The sequence below is a fragment of the Ipomoea nil genome, unplaced genomic scaffold (genome assembly GCF_001879475.1).
Source record: "Ipomoea nil cultivar Tokyo-kokei standard unplaced genomic scaffold, Asagao_1.1 scaffold2759, whole genome shotgun sequence".
Taxonomy (NCBI): Eukaryota; Viridiplantae; Streptophyta; class Magnoliopsida; order Solanales; family Convolvulaceae; genus Ipomoea; species Ipomoea nil.
Genome location: NW_017619187.1, coordinates 2,212,432 through 2,233,783, shown reverse-complemented (window position 1 = coordinate 2,233,783; position 21,352 = coordinate 2,212,432). Strand labels below are relative to the sequence as shown.

The 21,352-nt window shown below is 32.6% G+C and overlaps 2 protein-coding genes across 2 annotated transcripts; one reads left to right on the top strand and one right to left on the bottom strand.

Moving 5' to 3' along the window:
• Positions 1–4,447: 4,447 nt before the first annotated feature.
• LOC109156766 (kirola-like) lies at positions 4,448–5,827 on the bottom strand. Its single transcript, XM_019304598.1, has 2 exons — positions 5,611–5,827; positions 4,448–5,022 (listed from the first exon to the last, which is right to left on the bottom strand). Exons 1-2 carry the CDS (start codon positions 5,783–5,785, stop codon positions 4,754–4,756), a joined length of 444 nt encoding a protein of 147 aa, XP_019160143.1. The 5' UTR covers positions 5,786–5,827; the 3' UTR covers positions 4,448–4,753.
• A 3,248-nt stretch (positions 5,828–9,075) lies between these two features.
• Positions 9,076–9,805, top strand: LOC109156715 (kirola-like). The gene is made up of 2 exons (XM_019304546.1): positions 9,076–9,260; positions 9,342–9,805. Exons 1-2 carry the CDS (start codon positions 9,176–9,178, stop codon positions 9,614–9,616), a joined length of 360 nt encoding a protein of 119 aa, XP_019160091.1. The 5' UTR covers positions 9,076–9,175; the 3' UTR covers positions 9,617–9,805.
• Positions 9,806–21,352: the final 11,547 nt, after the last annotated feature.

Here is a 21,352-nt window from a genome sequence, read left to right as displayed (position 1 = left end):
ATAACACCTCCTTGCATAGTTGCATGCTAGTGTCTCCGCCATGGACAGGTACGAGGTGGCCAGGCTCCATTAATGGCTGCTATAAAAACTCCAGCTGGCGAGAGCAGTATGGCGCTAAAGCTTTGTTAGTTGAGGATTGGAACCCTGCATCAATATAATGTAGCAAAGAGGCACCTGCACTCCTCCTGTTTCCGATGAGATCCTGGGAGTCGAACGTGATGTGCAACGAACTGCAGCAACACCGTCCCCGCCGGCGATCTGCCTCCAAGACTGCACTGCCGCCTTAATTAATCTATAATTCCGTTTGAAACTTTAAAATTCTTCTCTTAAGAAATCCTAGTTTAAATTCTTTTCTTCAGAAATTCTATTGAAATCCTTTTCTAAGAAAGAGATAATTGTGTTTAGTGGTAATTTCAAATTTAGTTTCAAATTATAGTTTTTTTGTCATTTCACACTCCAAATTATCATTCACTTTTGGTCATTCCGATGACTTTCTCAATGAAATCTTGTTTTAGGCTTGCCTCTTCAATTTTGTTTTCCCCAAAGAGTTAATTTCATCGGAGATCCCATTGTCTTGGTGGAAATTCCAAATTTAGTCGTAGACAGTTGGTTTTGTCATTTAAGAGACCAAACTATCATATTTTGGACATTTTTGGTCATTCCAATAATTTTTCTTTGGTGAAACCGTATTTTGGAAAAGGGTATTTTTCGATGACAAAGAAGATGCTTCTTTGTTTTTCTTATTTTTTCTTTTTGATCTACCGATTTAGTAGATGTTTCACAAAATCATAGACTAAAATAATAGCAATCAAACTGGTCGAAGCCGACCGGGTGGCGTCATCCTGAGCTTTCCAATTGTGCGGCAAAATGATTTTCCCGCACCTGGAGATCATCACGTACTCGTGTTGGGCGTCGACCGGTTGGCCGAGTTCAGCCCATTCTCGATTCGAGACGTGGCGCTGTGGCTTACCATGGAGAGATGTGGTTAAATGGTTAATGCCCACCTACTTATCACCAATTAGTTTTGAGTAGGATATGACAACCAGGTACCATAGAACTCTGTGTTTAAGCCTGCTTGACTTCCGGCAATCCCGGGTCAAGTGAGGCATAGTGCAGCACTGAGATCTAACAACTCGGTAGGTATCGCGAGAACACCAAGAAAATTTAAAAAAAAAAAAAATTAAAGAGATGAAAATGTCATTGCTTAAAATAGAATTTCACCAAAAAAAAGTAAAAAAAAAATTAAAGAGATGAAAATGTCATTGCTTAAAATAGGATTTCACAAAAAAAAAAAAAAAAAAAAAAAGTCATCGGAAGGACAAAATGTGTCCAAATTATGATAGTCTGAATTGTCATCAAAGATAAGGACCTCCGGTAAAATTAACTCATTGTGAAAATAAATAAATAAAAATGAAGAAACAAAAATACAATTGTCTAAAATAGGATTTCACAAAAAATGTCATTTGAATGATCAAAAGTGTCTAAAATATGATATATTAGGGTGTTAATAACAAAAATGATAGTCTGGAAATAAATTTGAAATTACCATCAAAGACAACGACCTACACTGAAATTAACTTATTAAGGAATTACATCTTATTGGAGAAAACTTCGACATCCCTAAACTTAGCATCCTACTACCTATGGTTGCAGTAGGCGCTAGAAGCTAGTCGAGCGTCCGGGTAGCACCTAGCGCCTAGGCAGAATCTGGGCGGCGCTAGACGGGCATCTAAAAAATAGTGGGAGACTTGCAGTTTGACAATTTTAATGAGGTTGTTTTCAACATTCAATCAAATAACACATCCAAGTAAATGAAATAATAATGATAATTCATAAGTCATAACATCAAAACAATATTAAAAAAATAAAAAATATTCAAATATGAAATACTCAAATACTTCAATCATCCAAAGATTCAAAGTATCAAACTAGTCTACAGACGGCTGGACCGGACGAAATCGGACAAATCGACTGACTCGGCCGATTTCGCCGCCTAGGCGCCCGACCGATTTTTGGGCGCCTAATAGTAAAAGCAGAACGGTCTAAGGGCACCTAGCGCCTAGGCCGATTTTTACCATAGTGCTACTAACACTAAAAACCTTGAGACTAACATATACCAATTTCAATTAATAAAATAAGTATAACAATTAACATTTCAATAAATTTTACACGAACAACAAATTAACAATAGATCACAAAAATTGCGCTAATCACTATTGCAAATGCAGTGGAAGTCTTCTTATTTCATTGGAATAATTGGTGTTTTTTTCTTCCCCTCATAAATTTTGTAGATAGAGAAGCAATATCCTTATTGGGTGCCAAAAGAGTGAAATCTTTAAATTGATCTAATGAAAGTAATAGATAAGCATATAATAATCACCAATTAATCCATATTTCCACCTTATTAGTGAAATCTTTAAATTGATCTAATGAAAGTAATAGATAAGCATATAATAATCATCAATTAATCCATATTTCCACCTTAATTAAACATATTGTCCCTATTTGGTAAAATAGTTAGCTTACCAGTCAATTTTAGTTTATTTGACTACTATTAGCTATTTGACTTGGTTAAACAATTGAGTGTTTGATTAATTAATTTTTTTAACAATTTATTGCTCCAAAATGCTAAAATTCAAAAATTGCTCAAAATAAATTTTTCAATCAAAATTTTAAGAAGTCATTTTGCATGTAATCAGCTATCAACTAATAGCTAATTTACCAAACACTTTTACACAATCAATTAATGTTATCAACTAGTCAAACTCATTAACCCAATTAATTCACAATTATTTACCAAACACCCAATTGCCACATAATCTCTTCAATTTAATGTGTACGGATATTTCAGGCCACACGTGAAATACGCCAAATGTGAAAGTTTTCGATCAGGTATGGGAAAATCTTGAATGTTTGATCCTGTCCTTTCACCAATCCATTATGGATAACATTTATATAATTTATAGTTAAATACATAAATAATGCGATATATTACAACCAAAGTGCTGTTTGAGTTAGGTATGAATGTCTACGGATTATTCAATTTGTTGGAGTAATATATATTCATACTATACATTAAAGTGGTAAATTTTAACTTTCATAAATCTTTCCAACTTTTATTAACTTTATAGATTTATAGATTTTTATTAACTTTTAAATACATTTTCACATTAAAAATTATCAAATCAGTAAAAACTCTAAACCAAATACACCCTTACAAATATTTAATAATCTATATTGATATAGTATTTACAATTTTCTTACCAAAACTTTTATAATATATACTATATTTTTATAAATCATAATAAATAAATTTATGTATAGTAAAAAATAAAAATAAAAATAAAAAGTGCAAACTGATTGCCAAAAAATCATATACTTGCGATATTAGCTTTATATCTATTACCGTACTAAATCTAATAACAACCAATAAAGTTAGACCTATAATAGGAATTAAAAACTGTTGGTCCAATTGTTCGTTGAAATGAATGGTTCATATTACTTGTAGTATTTTTTAAAAAATTATTTTTTCTACTTTACAATCTATTATACAAGGTATCATTTACTTTTTTTAAATATCTCCGCATTTCGTCAGTATAAACTTTAGTAACGAAATATTCCATTAACTATTTATTATTCTTAATTTACTCATTGATTTTCATAATGAAGGTCTTAGGTTCGAATCTCATTACAATCAAAGTTGGCACTAGTTGAACATATATTATGAATATGTTATAGTATTAAAAAATACATTATAAAATTTAACATGAACTTTAAGAGGAGTAAAAGTATTGGTATTTAAAAGGTGAAAAAAGCACTCGAAAGAAAGCAATGTGGGACAAGAAGTGAATGCAACTTCACTTATTTGAATGTTATTTCCAACAGCTATAAATAGAGGGAATTGTAAGGAAGGAAATTAAAGTTTCATGTGCAAATATTCTAATATTAATTCACAAAGTTTGTGAAAGAAACTTCAAGAAAATAGGAATAGACTAGAATACTGTCTAGAGTAGCTGCTCCACTTGATATTAGTAGAAGTTGTGTTGAAATCTGTAATTATAAACTTGTTTAAAGAGATGCTTTATAAGGTTAATGTTTATATAGATGGGATTTAGTTTTGTAATTCATTGAACCTTGTAATTGTAAAAATTATGTATTGATTTTGAGTGAAAAAGTTTTGGGCGTAACCCCACATATATATTAGGAGGTGTTGTCGAAACTATGTTATCAAATTCCAGCCGTGTATTTCTTTGGAGCTTTATATATTGCATTTTACGTGTGTGAAATATCACCAGGAGTAACTACTATTATTGATACTCCGACTAATATCGATATTTTTCTCAACATATTTTCGCATTACATAATTTCAAAATGCATTGTAGTTCAATTTATTTATGTGACATGCATAATGCGTAACAGTACACACATACTATGGTACACACTAATATGCATAGAATTAATCTAAAACTAGATTTAATTCATATGCATCAAGACCACAGCCCAAACCTTTAACTATCAAATTGAAAAAGACGTAAAGAGATAATTTGGCCAACCATATTATGCTCAATTGGCACCTATGTCCCTCTCCTTGAGGGATTGTCACAGAATTAAACCCTGGTAATGGGGTATTGACTCTTTGAGCTACAACTTATAACGAAAATATATTGAATAAATAATTACATTTGATACCGACTATTATCATCATCATTATTTTTTTCTTACTAAAAGTTGACTTTATTATAGAGTAGGATTATTATTTCTTTGCATGGTGATCCTCCATTTCTTTGGTAATATCTAGGATAGTTTGGAGATAAGAGAGTGGCTCGGGAATCTCCTCACTCAACTTCTCATACTCAAGAGTCCATGTCACAAAATGATCATCATCATTGCTATGAACTTGACATGTTAGACTGAAACTCTTATAGGACTCCAAGATGTCACCTTTAACCACTCTGAATTTCACCAATTTCTTCTCATCATCTATGGCCTCAATAACATCTTCTGCCATTTTGGTCTTCCCTTCTGTCAAAACATTATAATATGCATACATTAAATCGTTAATTATGAATATTTTTCAATATAACTCATTTAATCAACAAAATTTGACCGGTACTTATAAGCCAAATGATTAGCCTCAATTATAATCTACCCTAAATACAACATGGCAATGCCAATGATCAAATAAGAGTATTTAACGGTAACCACATCCAAGTTGGTTAGGATACAAATTAAACATGTACTCACAAGGTCACGAGTTTATTTGAATTCCAGTTTTAATGGTTTGAACTGGTCAGCTATTGACAACTTAGGTTCTAGGTTGATTTACCTCTTTGTGATCTTTTGTCGGCTAGGGCCACAAGGCGAGGTTACTCAATGCATACCCTCGAGTAGTGACTATGAGTTTCTTGTGCACAAAAGTGTGGGTTGAGTACAGTGTTGAAAAAGACTCCAGCCCCCTAAGGGCCCGATTAAAAAAAAAAAAAAAAAAAAAAGGTTCGGCCGCCTAGGCGGCCGGACGCAGAGGAGGCCGATTTCGGGGCATTCTCCGACGCTACCGGGCGCCACCTAGTACCTAGGCGCGATTTTTACAACACTGGTTGAATATCGTACCATGGGTAAATATCAAGGTGATGGTGGAGCCCACAGTTCCTCCCTGGCCTTCAATTGAATGAATAGCTGAACACATGGAGGGCAGATGATGTGGTCTCTCTCTAAAGATTTCATGATAAATATCTCCATGAAAACTGATCTCTACCTGCCCAACTACCTTGCCTTTAAGGCCCATCTTTTACCAAAGAGAGTAGTGATTTAATTTGATTCTTATTAGTTGTGTGAAACTCAGCTGTTCATTACAGTCTCCTATATATAGGCCTTCTCAGATCAAATGTTACGATAGGGTCCCTCTTACCTTATTTATATTATTTTTTTTTATTTTGAGAATCCTAATTAACATTGACAGAAAGATTAAAAATGTTTGCTATCTGTTATCTGTTTGTAGATATTGAAGATTTGATAGCATTAAATGGACTAATAATATTGGGTTGCATTTTAATTGAGCTAGTTGAGCTTACACATCAATCAATTTGGGTGGTTTGTCTAATTAATTTAATTAGTTGATACAGATTTAGTTAAATTATATATTATAACTTAAATAAAGTAATATAATTGTGATAAGATCATGAAGTTCGTTTAAAAAAAAAAAAAAAACAATTGTGGAGTCGCTCTTGCAAAGGTTTGAGCATGGACATAAGCCTATATGTAGGCTTATAAATGTTGGCTTTTTTTTTTTTTTTTTTTGAAGCTTTGAATGAATATGGATCAGGTTTTGGGTTTGACTCGTATACATAGATTTTGATGACGTAAAATATAATGAAATAAGAAATTGGAAATATGGATTAATTGGTGATTATTATATACTTATCTGTTACTTTCATTAGATCCATTTAAAGATTTCACTCTTTTGGCGCCCAATAAGGATATTGCTTCTCTACAAAATTTATAAGTGGAAGAAAAAACACCAATTATTCCAATCAAATAAGAAGACTTAAACTGCATTTGCAAGCGTGATTAGCGCATGCAACTGTTTTGATCAATTTTTTATTGTTTGTGTCAAATTTATTGAAATATTATTTATTGTACTTATTTTATTAATTGAAATTGGTATATGCTAGTCCCAAGGATTTTAGTGTGCGTACGATGCTAAGTTTATGGATGTCGAAGTTTTCTCAAATAAGATGCATGTCTTCATCTCCTTCACCCCAACCCCAAATCGTTCTTCGTCAATGGCGATACCGAGTACATAAGGATCTTTGGGTGCGAAGGAATCATTTTGCAGCACAATTGGAAAGTTTAGGATTACACCATCCGGTCAGCTTGAGTGTTGCTATTATTTCAGTCCATGATTCTATGAATCATCTACTAAAGCGGTAGATCAAAAAGAAAAAGAAGAAAAAGAAAGAAGCATATATTCTTTGTCATCGAAACAAATCATTTTCTAAAATAGGGTTTCATCACCGAAAAAATTATTGGAATGACCAAAAGTCCAAATTAAAATATGATAGTTTGGGCTGTTAAAGGATGAAAACAATTGTCTAAAACTAAATTTGGAATTGCCACCAATGACAAGGAACCTCCTATTGAATTAACTCATTGAGAAAATAATAATAATAATAATAATAATAATTGAAGAGACGAAAATATCATTGCCTAAAACAAGATTTCACTTGAAAGGTAATCGGAAGGACCAAAAGTGTTCACAATATGATACTCCGTAATTTGGATGTTAAATGACAAAAATCATAGTTTGAGACTAAGGGTGCGTTTGGAAACTCGAAAAATGACTTCTGGAAAATGTTTTTCGTGTTTCCAGTGTTTGGCAAGAGGGGCGAAAATGAGGTCAATGGAAAATCATACATCAGTCAAAGGAAAATATGTATGTTTTGGGAGAAAATGACTTCTCATTTTTGGGAAAAAGTCATTTTCCAAGGAATGCACATGTACAAATTTTGGGCCTAATCTTTTGTGGGCTTTTGTGAGTCGGCCCACTAAACCCGCAGGCTAGGGTTCTTGCAACCAAAGCCCGCCCCATACACGTTAGCGGGCCCCGCGGACTTTTTATTTTGTTTTTCTAATCCAAAGTTTAAAAAAATAAGTAAAGTCTATAAATAATATAATTTTTTTCGTATTTAAACTTTTTTTTTTAAAAGTTATATTTGAAACAGTAGATGATGTATTACTGTGTAGCCAGTTAAACATTGAAAATATATCTTTTTCAAATATTTGTAAACAGTAGATGATAAATACTACACAGTATATATATTAATGACTTTGTAGCATTTTTATATATATTACTTTTTTTAAACTTTTTTTTAAAAAAAAGTTATATTTGAAACAGTAGATGATGTATTACTGTGTAGCCAGTTAAACATTGAAAATATATCTTTTTCAAATATTTGTAAACAGTAGATGATAAATACTACACAGTATATATATTAATGACTTTGTAGCATTTTTATATATATTACTGTGTAGAAACAGTAGATGATATATATATATATATATATATATATATATATATATATATATATATATATATATATATGTATATATATATATATATATATATACCAATTAAAATTTTTGAAGTATTCAATTCTTTTCATTTTCATACTCATTTTCTGGAAAAGAACCAAATACACAAAGACAACTTTCCGTTGTGTAGTCAAACACCGGAAAGGAAAATATTTTCTGAAAAATGACTTATTTTCCAAAAGTTATTTTCCTGCTTTCCAAACAGAGCCTAAATTTAAAATTACCACTAAAGACGAGAAATTTCCGTTATAATTATCTCTTTCTTAAGAAAATGATTTTAATAGGATTTCTGTAGAAAAGAATTTATGCTAAGATTTCTTAAGAGAAGAATATTAAAGTTTCAAACGGAATTATATTAAAGATTAATTATAGCAGCAAACGTATAGAAATTTCAAGCAATATAGATAGAAAGAAGTGCTATCAAAAGAAACTGTTCAAGTCAAGATCAACTATAAATCATGGTGTGCAAACCAGGTTGATATATAATTTGTGTAATTGAGAAGATTATTAACTCAAATTATATCGTAAAACATTTTTACAAAGTTGTTTTACAACATTAGTTTTTAAATAGGTGATAGACCTAATGGTTGTGATCCTGAAAATTAGGTTGTGTTTCCAACAAGGATATCAATATTTGGAGTTTCATTAAAAATTTTATTTAAGTAAAATTTGAGTAGGATCTACTTTTCTGATTTGAGCTGAATCAAAATAGGTTCGTGTTCTCCTAAGTGAGAGGTATAAACATAATTCTAACTTGTTAAAAAATTTAAATTATATAACATAAAAACTTTATCATGCTCATAGTGGTGAAAATAAACATACTATTTTGAGAAAATTTTAAATTGTGAATATGAGAGAAGATTTCCACACCTAGGGCCCCCTGCACCCACCCTTTCCCTTCCACCACTGAATGAGAGCTGAAGGCCTATAAATAAGACTGAATGCGCAGCTGAATTTGGCACAACTAAGAATCTATCATATATTTGTTATAAGATGGGCCTAAAAGGCAAGGTGCTTTGGGCAGATTGAGATCAGTTTTCATGGAGATGTATTCCATGAAATCTTTAGAGAAAGACCTCATCATATGCCCTCCATGTGCTCAACTATTCTCGGAGTTGAAGGCCAATGGGGAACTGTGGGCTCTGTCATCATCTGGAAATTTAGCCATGGTATATATGTACACTCTTAATTAGCTCCCTTTTCTATCAAAATGTTCTTAACATATGCATATATTTTGTAATATTTGGCAGATGGGAAGACCAAAATCGCGAAGGAAGTTATTGAGGCCATAGATGATGAGAAGAAATTAGTGAAATTCAGAGTGATCGGAGGTGATCTCATGGAATCCCATAAGAGCTTCATCATAACATGTCATGTTGATAGCAATGGTGATGACAATTTTGTGACTTGGACCATCGAGTATGAGAAGCTGAAAGAGGAGATTCCTGAGCCACTCACCTATCTGGAGTTTCTTCTTAATATGACCAAGGATATGGATGATCACCATGCCAAGCTGAAGCCATGAATATGCATCAAGTCATAATAATAATAATGTAATAATAATAATTATATAATAATGATAATAATGATGAGGGAAGAGTGTGTTCTGTAAAATTAAAACTGCCCATGCATCTGTTTAGTTCAGGTGGCATTATATATATGTATTTGCATGTGTTCCAATATATCAATAATATAAGGTTTTTAATTTGTTTAATCTTGTGTGTTTATAATATATATATATACTACTGAGCCTTTAGTTCAATTTTAATTTATTTGAAATTCTTTTTCGAATCACAATGAGCGTCATGGATTCAGTGGCGGACCCAGGAATTTTTTGCAGCGGGGGCAAAATATTAGCAAAATTGATAATTAGAAAAAAAAATAAAACACTTAAAAAGTATATCCATAAATAATGTTTGATATAAGAAAATTATAAAACACGTCAAAACATTATAAAAATATTCATAACAAAATATCAATATAATCAATTTGATAAAATAATTTGAATAAAAGATCGATTATAAATTACACATCTCATTTTTTTTTTTGGGGTAAACATCTCATCTCATTATTAATATATAAATGAAGATTATATTATTGTGTTGAAACAATATGTACTATTAATAATAGTGAAATAAAATGTGAAAAGGTAGTGTTAATAGTGGAATAATAAGAAAAGAAAAATATTCATAACAAAATATGAACATAATCAATTTGATAAAATAATTTGAATAAAAGATTCATTATAAATTACACATATCATCATTAATATATAAATGAAGATTATATTATTGTGTTGAAGCAATATGTACTATTAATAATAGTGAAAATGTGAAAAGATAGTGTTAATAGTGGAATAATAAGAAAAAGAAATGCTGACAATAGATAGAGGAGAATCGAACCCTGGCCAGCATTTCGCCAATCCACGCGCTCATCCAACTAGGCTAAGCTACACTTTGTTAAAATTTCTCTATTTTATAATACTAATACTAAAACTTGTACTATATATACACATATACATACAAAGGTTATATAAGGGGTGGGGGTGGGGTGAGTGGGGGCAGCTGACCCCACTGCCCCCACTGTAGGTCCGCCTCTGCATGGATTGTATAAACCAATTAAACTGGTTGAAACAGGAAAAATAACAAAAGAAAAATATGTAGAGACAAAAATGTCCTTACTAAAAATAGAAAAAATCATGAGACGGACTAAAAGTGTCCAAAAAACAATAGTCTAGGATGTAAAATGACAAAAACGATAGTCTGGGACTAAATTTGGGATTGTCACCAAAGACAAGGGACCTCCGGTGGAATTAACTCATATTAAAAATATACTTTTTGTTTATGGTTCACACAAATGTATGGACCATGCATGGTCCATGAAATAATGATTGCCAGTAGGAGTGGCCTATTAATCTTATTGATTTGAACTTCTCAACTGCCCGATTAGTTTATCTCCTTGTGATTTTTTGCCAAAATATCAAAAGCCAAAGAAGAAGTCATGAAAATAATAATTTAGGAGCCAAAATATCAAAAGCCTAAGCTAACTAGCAACTATATTTACATACAAACCTAATAGGAGTCAATAAAGTTAGGTCCTTAACGAGAACTTAAAAATGTTATTAGTATAATTGTTTGTTGAAATAAATGGTTCATTTTATTTAATTTTGATTTTAGTTTTTTTTTTAATTATTTTTCCTACTTTACCATCTATTATATGATTTACTTTTCTTAAATACTCATGCATCACGTCAGTGTAAACTTTAGTAACGGAATATTCATGACTGGAAATCAGCGATTTTCCGACCACCAAAAAGTGGTCGGAAATAGCCAAAATCGGGTCGGAAACCCCTGTTCCGACCGATTTTCCGACCACTTTTGGAATCCGCAAAAATGCTTGTCGGAAAATCCGACCACTACAGAGAGTGGTCGGAAACACCGACCACCAAAGGAGAGCGGACGGAAAGTTTCGTCGCATGGGAAAGTTGGCTGGTTGGCATTTCCGACCACCTGGTGGTCGTAATCATTACTACGTATATATACGAATTACGTTCTCCGACCACCAATGTGGTCGGAAAACGTAATTCGTATATTGTCGGTCTACCGACCACCATGTGGTCGGAAATGCCAACCACAAATTAAAAAATAACTTTGAAAATTAATTTTTAATACATTTTGCTGCTCAATTAATTTAATACATATTATCCTTCAATAGTAATTTTATAACAATGTAATATTCCAAAAACTAGCAATTTTAATTGCATGTTCACAATTCAAAAAGTAGTAGTTACTTTACATTTCAAAAAGTAGTAGCTACTCACAATTCCAAATATTTCTACATTAACATCACAAGTTCTAACAAGTACTTGGTCAAGATTATCTAACCCAACACTACTACTTTGATTGCTATTCAGAAGGACTTTTCCTCTTTTAAGACATCAAACTGTCAATGAGACCAAATTTCAGAATATAACAATACATAAGTAGTTGAGGCATTCCTACTCTTGGGTGATTAAGGCATTCCAACTAGTTGGGATCAGCATTTCTACTCCTTCTGGTGTTGTAAAATGTGAATTCTCTCATTCGATTGGAAACACACCATCTATCTAGTTGACTACTCCACTCTGTAACCATCACAGGTGGTTCATTGATGGTGCTCCTAAGTCCTTCCCCATTTAACTTTGAGGTGCAACGAATTTTCTATTCTGCAGCAGAATCTGATTTGAAACTCTGAAAGCAACATTATTAGCATCTGAGGTTGTGGCTAATATCATGCAGCTAGAGAGTGAATGTCAAGAATATAATGCATCTTCTGGTATTGTAATCAATAACACTATTATGGCATTCTCTGGATCATTCAAGTCCCTCTGTGCCTGATTATAAGCATGCAAGGCATGAGTATCACCACTAAACAGTCAATTCTCTGTGTGTCTACAAACACACACACACAGGAGGGAAATGATTTTATAATTGAAACCAATAAAAGACTTTTAAAAAATCAGAATAAACAGATTCTCATCTTCGTCTCTAGCAATTTTTCAAAGGACTGAAAGCTATGCAAGCAATATTATCCACTATAGTCCATGTTGAGCTAATTATTCATGAGAAAGTGTACTTGGCAAATTCAGAAAGAGGAATACTTACTGCCTTCCTATATCCTATCCGAGGCTGCTCATATCCCTGGAGTTAAGGCACATGCTTACATATTACCAGCATGTACAAAGAAACTAAACAAGAAAGGCTTAAAAGATGCAATTTTGAAACAAAAAACACAGAGAGGTGGTCGTCATACCGCATAAACACCTTTAAAGCCTAGCCTTCCTTGCTGACAATAATACGTACAACATCAGGGGGGAGAAGCAAATTGCCCAGTCTGCATTCGTTGCTTAAAAACCAGCAGTTTAATAAGAATTAATGAATTCAGAAAGATTTAAATGTCTTTCTTCTCTCTAGATGTCTCTGTCTTGAATCTTGATAGGAATATAGGACACCTTAAATACTGCTCTTTTACAAATAACATCAAACATCTAAGCACATGTATTACCTCTGTTGGAACTCGAATAAGAGAAGCAGCAACACCTCCAACGGCACCTGCAGTCTACACAAAGTTTAACACTCTTCAAATTAATGTGAATTAATGTTGTTGAGTGGTTAAATGCCAAAGTCTAAATTGTTAAAATTTTATGTATCATTATGCCACATGTAACAGGTGATGATGATGATGAAGATGAAAACTAAGACACAAATCTCATATGTTAAAATGAGAGAATTTCAGCAAGGGTAGCATTCTTTTTTAACTTGAAACAGCAGTCAATAAAGGCTAAATAAAGCTTTTGACAGTTAAAACTTAGTTTTAGAATATAAAAGGCACAACAGACTCTATGTTCAGTGTATTATAGTCCAAAGATAGCAGATTCAAACTCTGATTATTTGACTTTAATTACTTGTGATTCAATAAGTTTATTTCTTCAGTCTTTCTCCGAACCAAAAAATTAGACAACCAGCAGCATGGATTCCATATGCAAGTCCCATGAATAAGACTACTACTATAACTAATCTCGAAATGCAAATAGCAAAAGTCAAATGATTTGAAAACATAATCATGGGTGACTCATTGATATACAATTATACACCAATAGCCAAACTAGGGTTTCACAAGCAAGAAGTTGGAGAGCATATACACAAATGATTTGACACTGACCAACTCATTTAGCTAAAAAATGTAAAAAAAAAAAAAAAAAAAAAAAAATACCAAATATGTGCAGAATCTCACCCAAAAAAAACTCAAAAAAATAATTTAATTTCTAAGAATCTCACCGAGTGCATCGTCGATTGAGGGTAGAATGAGGAGGTGCCATGTTGCCGTGCCGTCGAGGGAAGGCAAAAGGATGAAGATGAGTTGGGAAATGTTGGGGAGTAACCGAGTAAGAGGCGGGTAGAGTGAAGGAGTGAGGGAGAAGGGAGGAGGGAGTGATATTTGGGGGCAAAATTTTGGGAATGAGAGGGCTGAAATTTTTGGGGCGAATTTTTTTTTTGGCATGGCGCCATTTTTTAGCAATTAATTAATTACTCCGTATAAATTAAATTTTCAAGGCAAAAGTTCTTTAAATAAAAGGCTAAAGTATTATCTCGTACCATGAATTATTTTTGATTATTTATACCACATTATGATTTTTAATATGTGACATTTAGAGTCATAAATCATAATTTTTTTTTTGTCTATAACTTTTTACAGGTTACCAATAATAATATTACTGACATAAAATTTCATATTAGATTTGTTAGTATTTTTCTTCTTTCACCTTCGTATTATAATTTTTTTCCGTATTTTTCTTTTTTCTTAAACGTATAGGCCTGCTTTGCGTTTTTCGCTTCTCATTTCTCCAATCAGGCCTGCTTTGCAGAGTTTGGTATCGAAGAAACGAGAAGCTAAAAACGCAGAGCAGGCATATACGTTTATGAAAAATGAAAAATACGGAAAAAATTATAATACAAAGGCGAAAGAAGAAAAAAAAACTAATAAAAAATTTCATGTCAATATTATTATTATCGGTAACCTGTAGGAAACTTGTAAAAAGTTATAGACGAAAAACAAATTATGGTTTATGCCATATCACTTATTAAATATCATGGTGCGGCATGAATAATCAGGAATGGTTCATGGTGCGGTATGACACTTAGCCGAAATAAAAATACATATCAAACACTAATTAAAATAGATATTTAAATCATTTAAATTTTAAATATAAATTAAAATAGTGGCAACGGTCTTCTGCGGGGCCGACCTTTATTCATGCCGACCGACCGTCCGTGCCGACTAACTGTCCATGCCGACCCCTGGGATTCGGTTCCTCACTCGATTGCGTCTTCGAGTCTGTCCCTGACACATGGTTCTTATTCCTTTTATATATTCTCCTTTTCGACTACATTCATTTGTAATAGTTCGTGCACTAACTCTTGCACGTCATCTTGAATATTTTCACATCCATATGTAGGCAATGATATGTTATCCTGTTGATATGTGTAACTAGAGTTATAGGCACTATTAATATCTCATCTAGGGCGTGTACATTCAACACTACCCACCAATTCACTTTTTCTCTTATACCTTGTGGGTATGGAATATATAACACACCTGATCTGACATGCACTTTGTGCAATGATAAAATGATCATACTTCATATATCGTTTATTGCAGTGCACCTCAGCGATACCATATTTAGAATTGAATCGTGACCCAATATTAGGTGTTGGGTCAAACCACTCACATTTAAAGAGAACAGCTTTTTTAGTTGGAACATTTGGATGTTCAATCTCTTACAACGTGCAAAAAACAAAAAAATTAATTCAAATTATGCTAAACCACTGCCCTTAATATACTCCATAGAAGTTTTTTCCCAAAATGGTCTCTCGACTATCGCTTATTCTCAATTTTGCATTTTAACTTTTAATTGCACCCAATGTGATCCCTTGACTTTTAAAAATTTCCCCAAATTGGTCATCCATTAGAAATTCCATCTATTGAGTGTTAAAATGAAGGGCATTTTCGTCCATTCACCTATTATATGCCTAATATACTTTGAAAAATAGTCGAGGGACCATTTTGAGAATAGTCGAGGGATCATTTTGAGAAAAGTTTGTATGTTTAGACAGAAGGGAACAAATTTGTATAGAAAGTTTAAAATAGTCTAATTTAAAACTCTAATTTGATAGTCTTACAAAAATGGAAATAAATAAAAATGAAATAAATAAAATAGTTTTTCTCAAAATGATCCATCGACTATTCCCAAAATGGTCCTTAACTATTTTTCAGAGTATATTAGGCATATAATAGGTAAATGGACGAAAATGACCTTCATTTTAACATTCAGTAGACGGAATTTCTAACGGAGGACTAATTTGAGGGAGTTTTTAAAAGTTAAGGGATCACATTGGGTGCAATTAAAAGTTGAAATGTAAAATTAAGAATGAGCAATAGTCGAGGGACCATTTTAGAAAAAAAAAACTCTACTCCATAGTTAGAAATCGACTTTCTACGACAATATGGTTCAGTCTAAAACTTGAACCCATTAATAACATATCCAGTGTATATGCTAACCTCCAATAGAGTGGGGTAAATACAAAGGAATTTCCGACCACCTGTTGGTGGTCGAAAAAAATCAATTTTTAAAATAATACTGCAAGGAATCTCCGACCACCTACTGACGTGGTCGGAAATTTCCGACCACATACCGAAAGTGGTCGGAAGTTTTTGACCACATAAGGTGGTCACAATTTATTCCGGATACAGTTTAAAAAATTGTAATAACATTACCGACTACCGTTGTTTGTGGTCTGAATTTTGCGACCACTTTCCAACGACTCTAGCACTTGACGGAAAAAGGAAAAAAATTCAATTTTTGTGACCATTTTCTGAGGTGGTCGGAAAAATGCGAATTTCCAGCAGTGATTCCGTTTACTATTTATTATTTTTAACTTACTCATTGATTTTTATAAGGAATGTCTTAGGTTCGAACTCCATCTATCAAAATTGAAATAATTGTTAAACATGTACTATGAATATATTAGAGTTTATTAAAAAATACAATATAAAATTTAACATAAATTTTGGTCAATTAATTAGAATAACGTATTGGGCATTGACGAAACGGTACACCTAATTTACAATATATATTCAACATAAAATGAAAAACTTTGCCTATTATCATTGTCTTTTTTGGGCAAGGAGGATTTGGTTTTGTTTTCGAATGTGCACTGCGTCAAGACACTAAAATTACAATGAAGCACATCAGGGAACTATAATAAATCAAGAATTATTTTTTGCCCCGACAAGAGGAAGTATGAATCACGCCAATTAATAGGAGTTTTGCGTTGCAAAAATTATGCTTGTGTACTATCGGGTGAGAGTGTTTCTCTCTAAAGGTGCTACTACACCAGTTATTTTTTTTTTTTTTTGAAAATTCATGCCACATGTCATAGTTATGCATTCTTGAAATATTTACTTTTATAAAAAATTTGATAACCTTATATTAATATATGTCAGAATACTGAATAATATTTTGATAAATTATGAAACACAAATTAAAAATATATATTGAACACGAAACTATTCACACAATGCACGTATGGCACGACCCCATAGCATACACTGATACACTTGCCGATCTCCACCCCTGACAGCTCACACTACAAGAAAAGTTGTCGAATCTTTGACATAAATTCTAAAATCAAATCGAATCGTCCGACTTTTGCACAAGCTTTTTGTGAATCTAAACATTTCACTCCAACATCATTATTTTTCTCAAATCTTTAAAAATCATTCTTATTTTCAATGATTTTTTTCTTTTCAAATTGTTGGGTGGACCCAAAAATCTACCAATAAACATTGAATATGAGAGAAGATTTCCACACTTAGGGCCCCTGCCCCCGAATAGTTATGCTGTGCATCCGTATGCACCATGCATAGTGCATACGGATGCAAAAACGACGTCGTTTTATTAAAACGCGCGTCTCTTTTTTTTTAAAAAAATTCAGGTTCGATTCCTAGCAACAGCATTATATATGTTGTTCATTCATTATGGAATTTTAGTTCATAGATTATGGAATTATAGTTCATTGATTCTGGAATTATAGTTCATCGATTATGGAATTATAGTTCATCGATTCTGGAATTTTAGTTTATCGATTCTGGAATTTTAGTTCATTCATTCTGGATTTTTTAGTTCATAGATTAGATTCTGGAATTATAGTTCATCGATTATGGAATTATAGTTCATCGATTATGGAATTATAGTTCATCGATTATGGAATTATAGTACATCGATTCTGGAATTTTAGTTCATATGTTGTTGCTGAGAATCAAACCTGATTTTTTTTTAAGGGATGACGCGTGTTTTATTAAAACGACGTCGTTTTTGCATCCGTATGCACCGTGCATGGTGCATACGGATGCACAACATAATTTGCCCCTGCCCCCACCCTTTCCCTCCACCACTGAATGAGGGCAAATTATTGCCCACACAATGCTACGTGAACTATAATAAAAAGTAGATTTTTAATATATTAAAAGTACATTATTTGTGTACTGAATGTTATAGAAAATAATATATCTCGTTTTTAGTACCCAAATAATTCACTTTTCCTGAATATAATGTATATTTTTAATATAATAAAAGTACATTTTTTTTTATAATATGGTACACACAATAATAATTGGTGTTATATAACGGCTCCCCTTCAGCTAATCAGCTCCTAACGTTATTTCAATTATTTAATTATTTTTGTGAATTGAATCATATACTAACACCAACAGAAAACTAAAAAGTGGTAGGGAATAGGGTAATAGCACAGGAATTGGGTATACTATTCATCATGTGTCGAGTGAATTTTATTTTTCCTTATTGAATTGAATATTGTATCATCATTCCAAATTTAGTTTAATGTTTTAAAATTGTCACATTTAGTCCATCATATATATTTTATTTTTAGTTTTGGGTTTCCCTTTTGTAAACTCACCCTTAACTACAAGGCTAAACTTGTAATTTTCACATGAGCTAATATATTTTTAGTCCTCAGTTATAGTGCAAACATTACATTTAGTCTTAATCTTTCAAAATTATCACATTTAGTCCTACATTTTTTATTAGTCTTCTATTTTAATTTGCATCTTGTAGTGAACTCATCATCTGATTTGTTATAAGGATAAACTTGTAATTTTTATTTCTAAAGCCATTTAACTCAGACCAAGAGACTCAATCTTTTTTGCTGTGCAAATAAACTCACCACTGAAATTTTAACCTGTTTTTTTCACAGTTGGAGGAGAGAAGAGAAGAAAGAGATTTTTTTTTTTTCTAATTTTGCAGTGATTAAAGTTTGTTGTGGGCTCCATAATGAGAAAGAAATAAGTATACACATATATATTGTCCCCTGATGCACGTTCGACGCACCAAGCGTGCCTACTGCACACGCTCTCTGGCGCATGAATAATCCTTTTTTTCTGATAGTTTTTTTTTTTTTTTCATTTTTCCTCATTTCCTCCTATTCTCACTCCTAATTGGACTTTTAAAAAATGTGCAAAAAATCTCACTCTTGGAGTTGCTCTAAGGTGATTTCTTGTCCTTTTATCTGTAATAAATAAATTCTTATGTTGAATTGTAGTAAAATAAAACAAAAATAGGGGATAAAATGAATTGGATACTCAAGTCATTTTGGTCTTGAATGCAAATGCAGTCGCTTTTTGTTTAAATAAGTGCATCAATTTTGAATATAATGTATTGATTTTATGACTTTTGGGCCGTCAACAACGGGCCAACACTATCGTTAGGAATTTTGTATATTGAAAAAATATAGAGAAAATATATGGAGAGAATATTGGTATTTTGTATTGATGAATATTGTTTGTGAATAGTGAAAATTGTCCCATCTCACCCATGTATAGGGGGTGTCTATTTATACGAAGAGAGTTGTACTGGGCAAACTAAGGTGGACACGATTCCACGGCATAATTTACCCACTCACCTCCTCCCCTTCCTGGGTCATCTTTACGCAGTAGTTAGGGTCCATCAATTGTTATGCTGTGCATCCGTATGCACCATGCATGGTGCATACGGATGCAAAAACGACGTCGTTTTATTAAAAACGCGCGTCTCCCCTTAAAAAAAATTAGGTTCGATTCCCAGCATCAGCATTATGTTGTTCATTCATTATGGAATTTTAGTTCATAGATTATGGAATTATAGTTCATCGATTCTGGAATTGTAGTTCATCGATTCTGAAATTTTAGTTCATAGATTCTGGAATTTTAGTTCATTCATTCTGGAATTTTTAGTTCATAGATTAGATTCTGGAATTTCAGTTCATAGATTCTGGAATTATAGTTCATCGATTATGGAATTGTAGTTCATCGATTCTGGAATTTTAGTTCATATGTTGTTGCTGGAAATCGAACCTGATTTTTTTTTAAGGGGTGACGCGCGTTTTTAATAAAACGACGTCGTTTTTGCATCCGTATGCATGGTGCATGGTGCATGGTGCATGGTGCATGGTGCATGGTGCATACGGATGCACAACATAATTTGCCAGGGTCTATCCTTTATCCTCCCTAAGAACAACCACATCAATGCATAATATGGGGATAATGTAAGTTGAATTCTCTCATATTGAAGATAATAACTAATGTGGAGAAGAAAGAATACAAAAATAATTCTCCTGCAAAGGATGGGAGAATGAAAAAAAAAAAAAAAAAAAAAAAAAAAAAGAGCAACGCACGGACTGCGTGTATCGCGCAGTCCAAGAGGAAGGCCGGGCGCGTGCAGTGCACGCGACTGCATGCGCCCGGAGACGCGTCAGGCGCGCGCCTGACGTGTCTGATTTCATCAGTTTTTTTTATATTTTAACTTTTTTTTTTGTTTTGTTTTTTCTTTTTTCTCTCTCCCCTCCCACTTTCTCTGTCCTAATCACTCTTACATTATCCCTCAAATCTTCCCAACTGATGCGGATGCTCTAAGCCCATGGACTACTCTTCCACTCTAGTACTATTCCTAGGCCTGTCCTGAAAATCCCCACACCATCAGTCCCATTTTCTACCCCCAAGGCCCCCTCAAATCACTGTCAAACAGTCCTATCTTGATCAGTACTGTAAAAATAGGCAAATTATATCGTAAATCGTGGTGTATAATCGATTATGCACCGCGCGTCAAAATGACGTCGTTTTATTTAATGAAAAGAAACGTCATATGTTTGGCGTCATTCCGCAAAATGTAACTCTGTTATTGAGTTTCATTTTGTATACACTATTGTTTCATTTCGATATAACTACAGTTTCATTCGATATTATAACACCCAAATATGTGAAAATGTTATTTAATTTTATTTTATTTACACCATAATTTCATTAAAACACAACTACATGATCATTTCGATATAACTACAGTTTCATTACACAATATACACTTAAAAACGTGAAATGTTATTCAGTTTTATTTTATATACACTGCATTTTCATTTCAACACACCTACTGATTCATTTCAATTCAATTGCAATTTCAGTTGATAATATAAAAATAATACGTGAAGGTAATGTCAGTTTAGATACACTGTAGTTTCATTTTAACACAACTACAGTTTCACTTCAACTGAATTGTAGTTTCAGTTGATAATATATAAAATAATACGTGAGGTAGTATTGGTTTAGATACACTACTGTAGTGTCAGTTGATAATTAATACACCAAATATGCGCGCTCTGTTAACTGTAACGGTGCG

Excerpts from the sequence above, each read along its gene's own strand:
- LOC109156766 (XM_019304598.1), bottom strand. The coding sequence starts at position 5,785 with ATGGGCCTTAAAGGCAAGGTAGTTGGGCAGGTAGAGATCAGTTTTCAT. Across the intron at positions 5,023-5,610 it reads CACCTTGATATTTACCCATG|AAGGGAAGACCAAAATGGCA; the intron begins GTACGATATTCA and ends ATGTTTTGACAG.
- LOC109156715 (XM_019304546.1), top strand. The coding sequence starts at position 9,176 with ATGCCCTCCATGTGCTCAACTATTCTCGGAGTTGAAGGCCAATGGGGA. Across the intron at positions 9,261-9,341 it reads CATCTGGAAATTTAGCCATG|ATGGGAAGACCAAAATCGCG; the intron begins GTATATATGTAC and ends AATATTTGGCAG.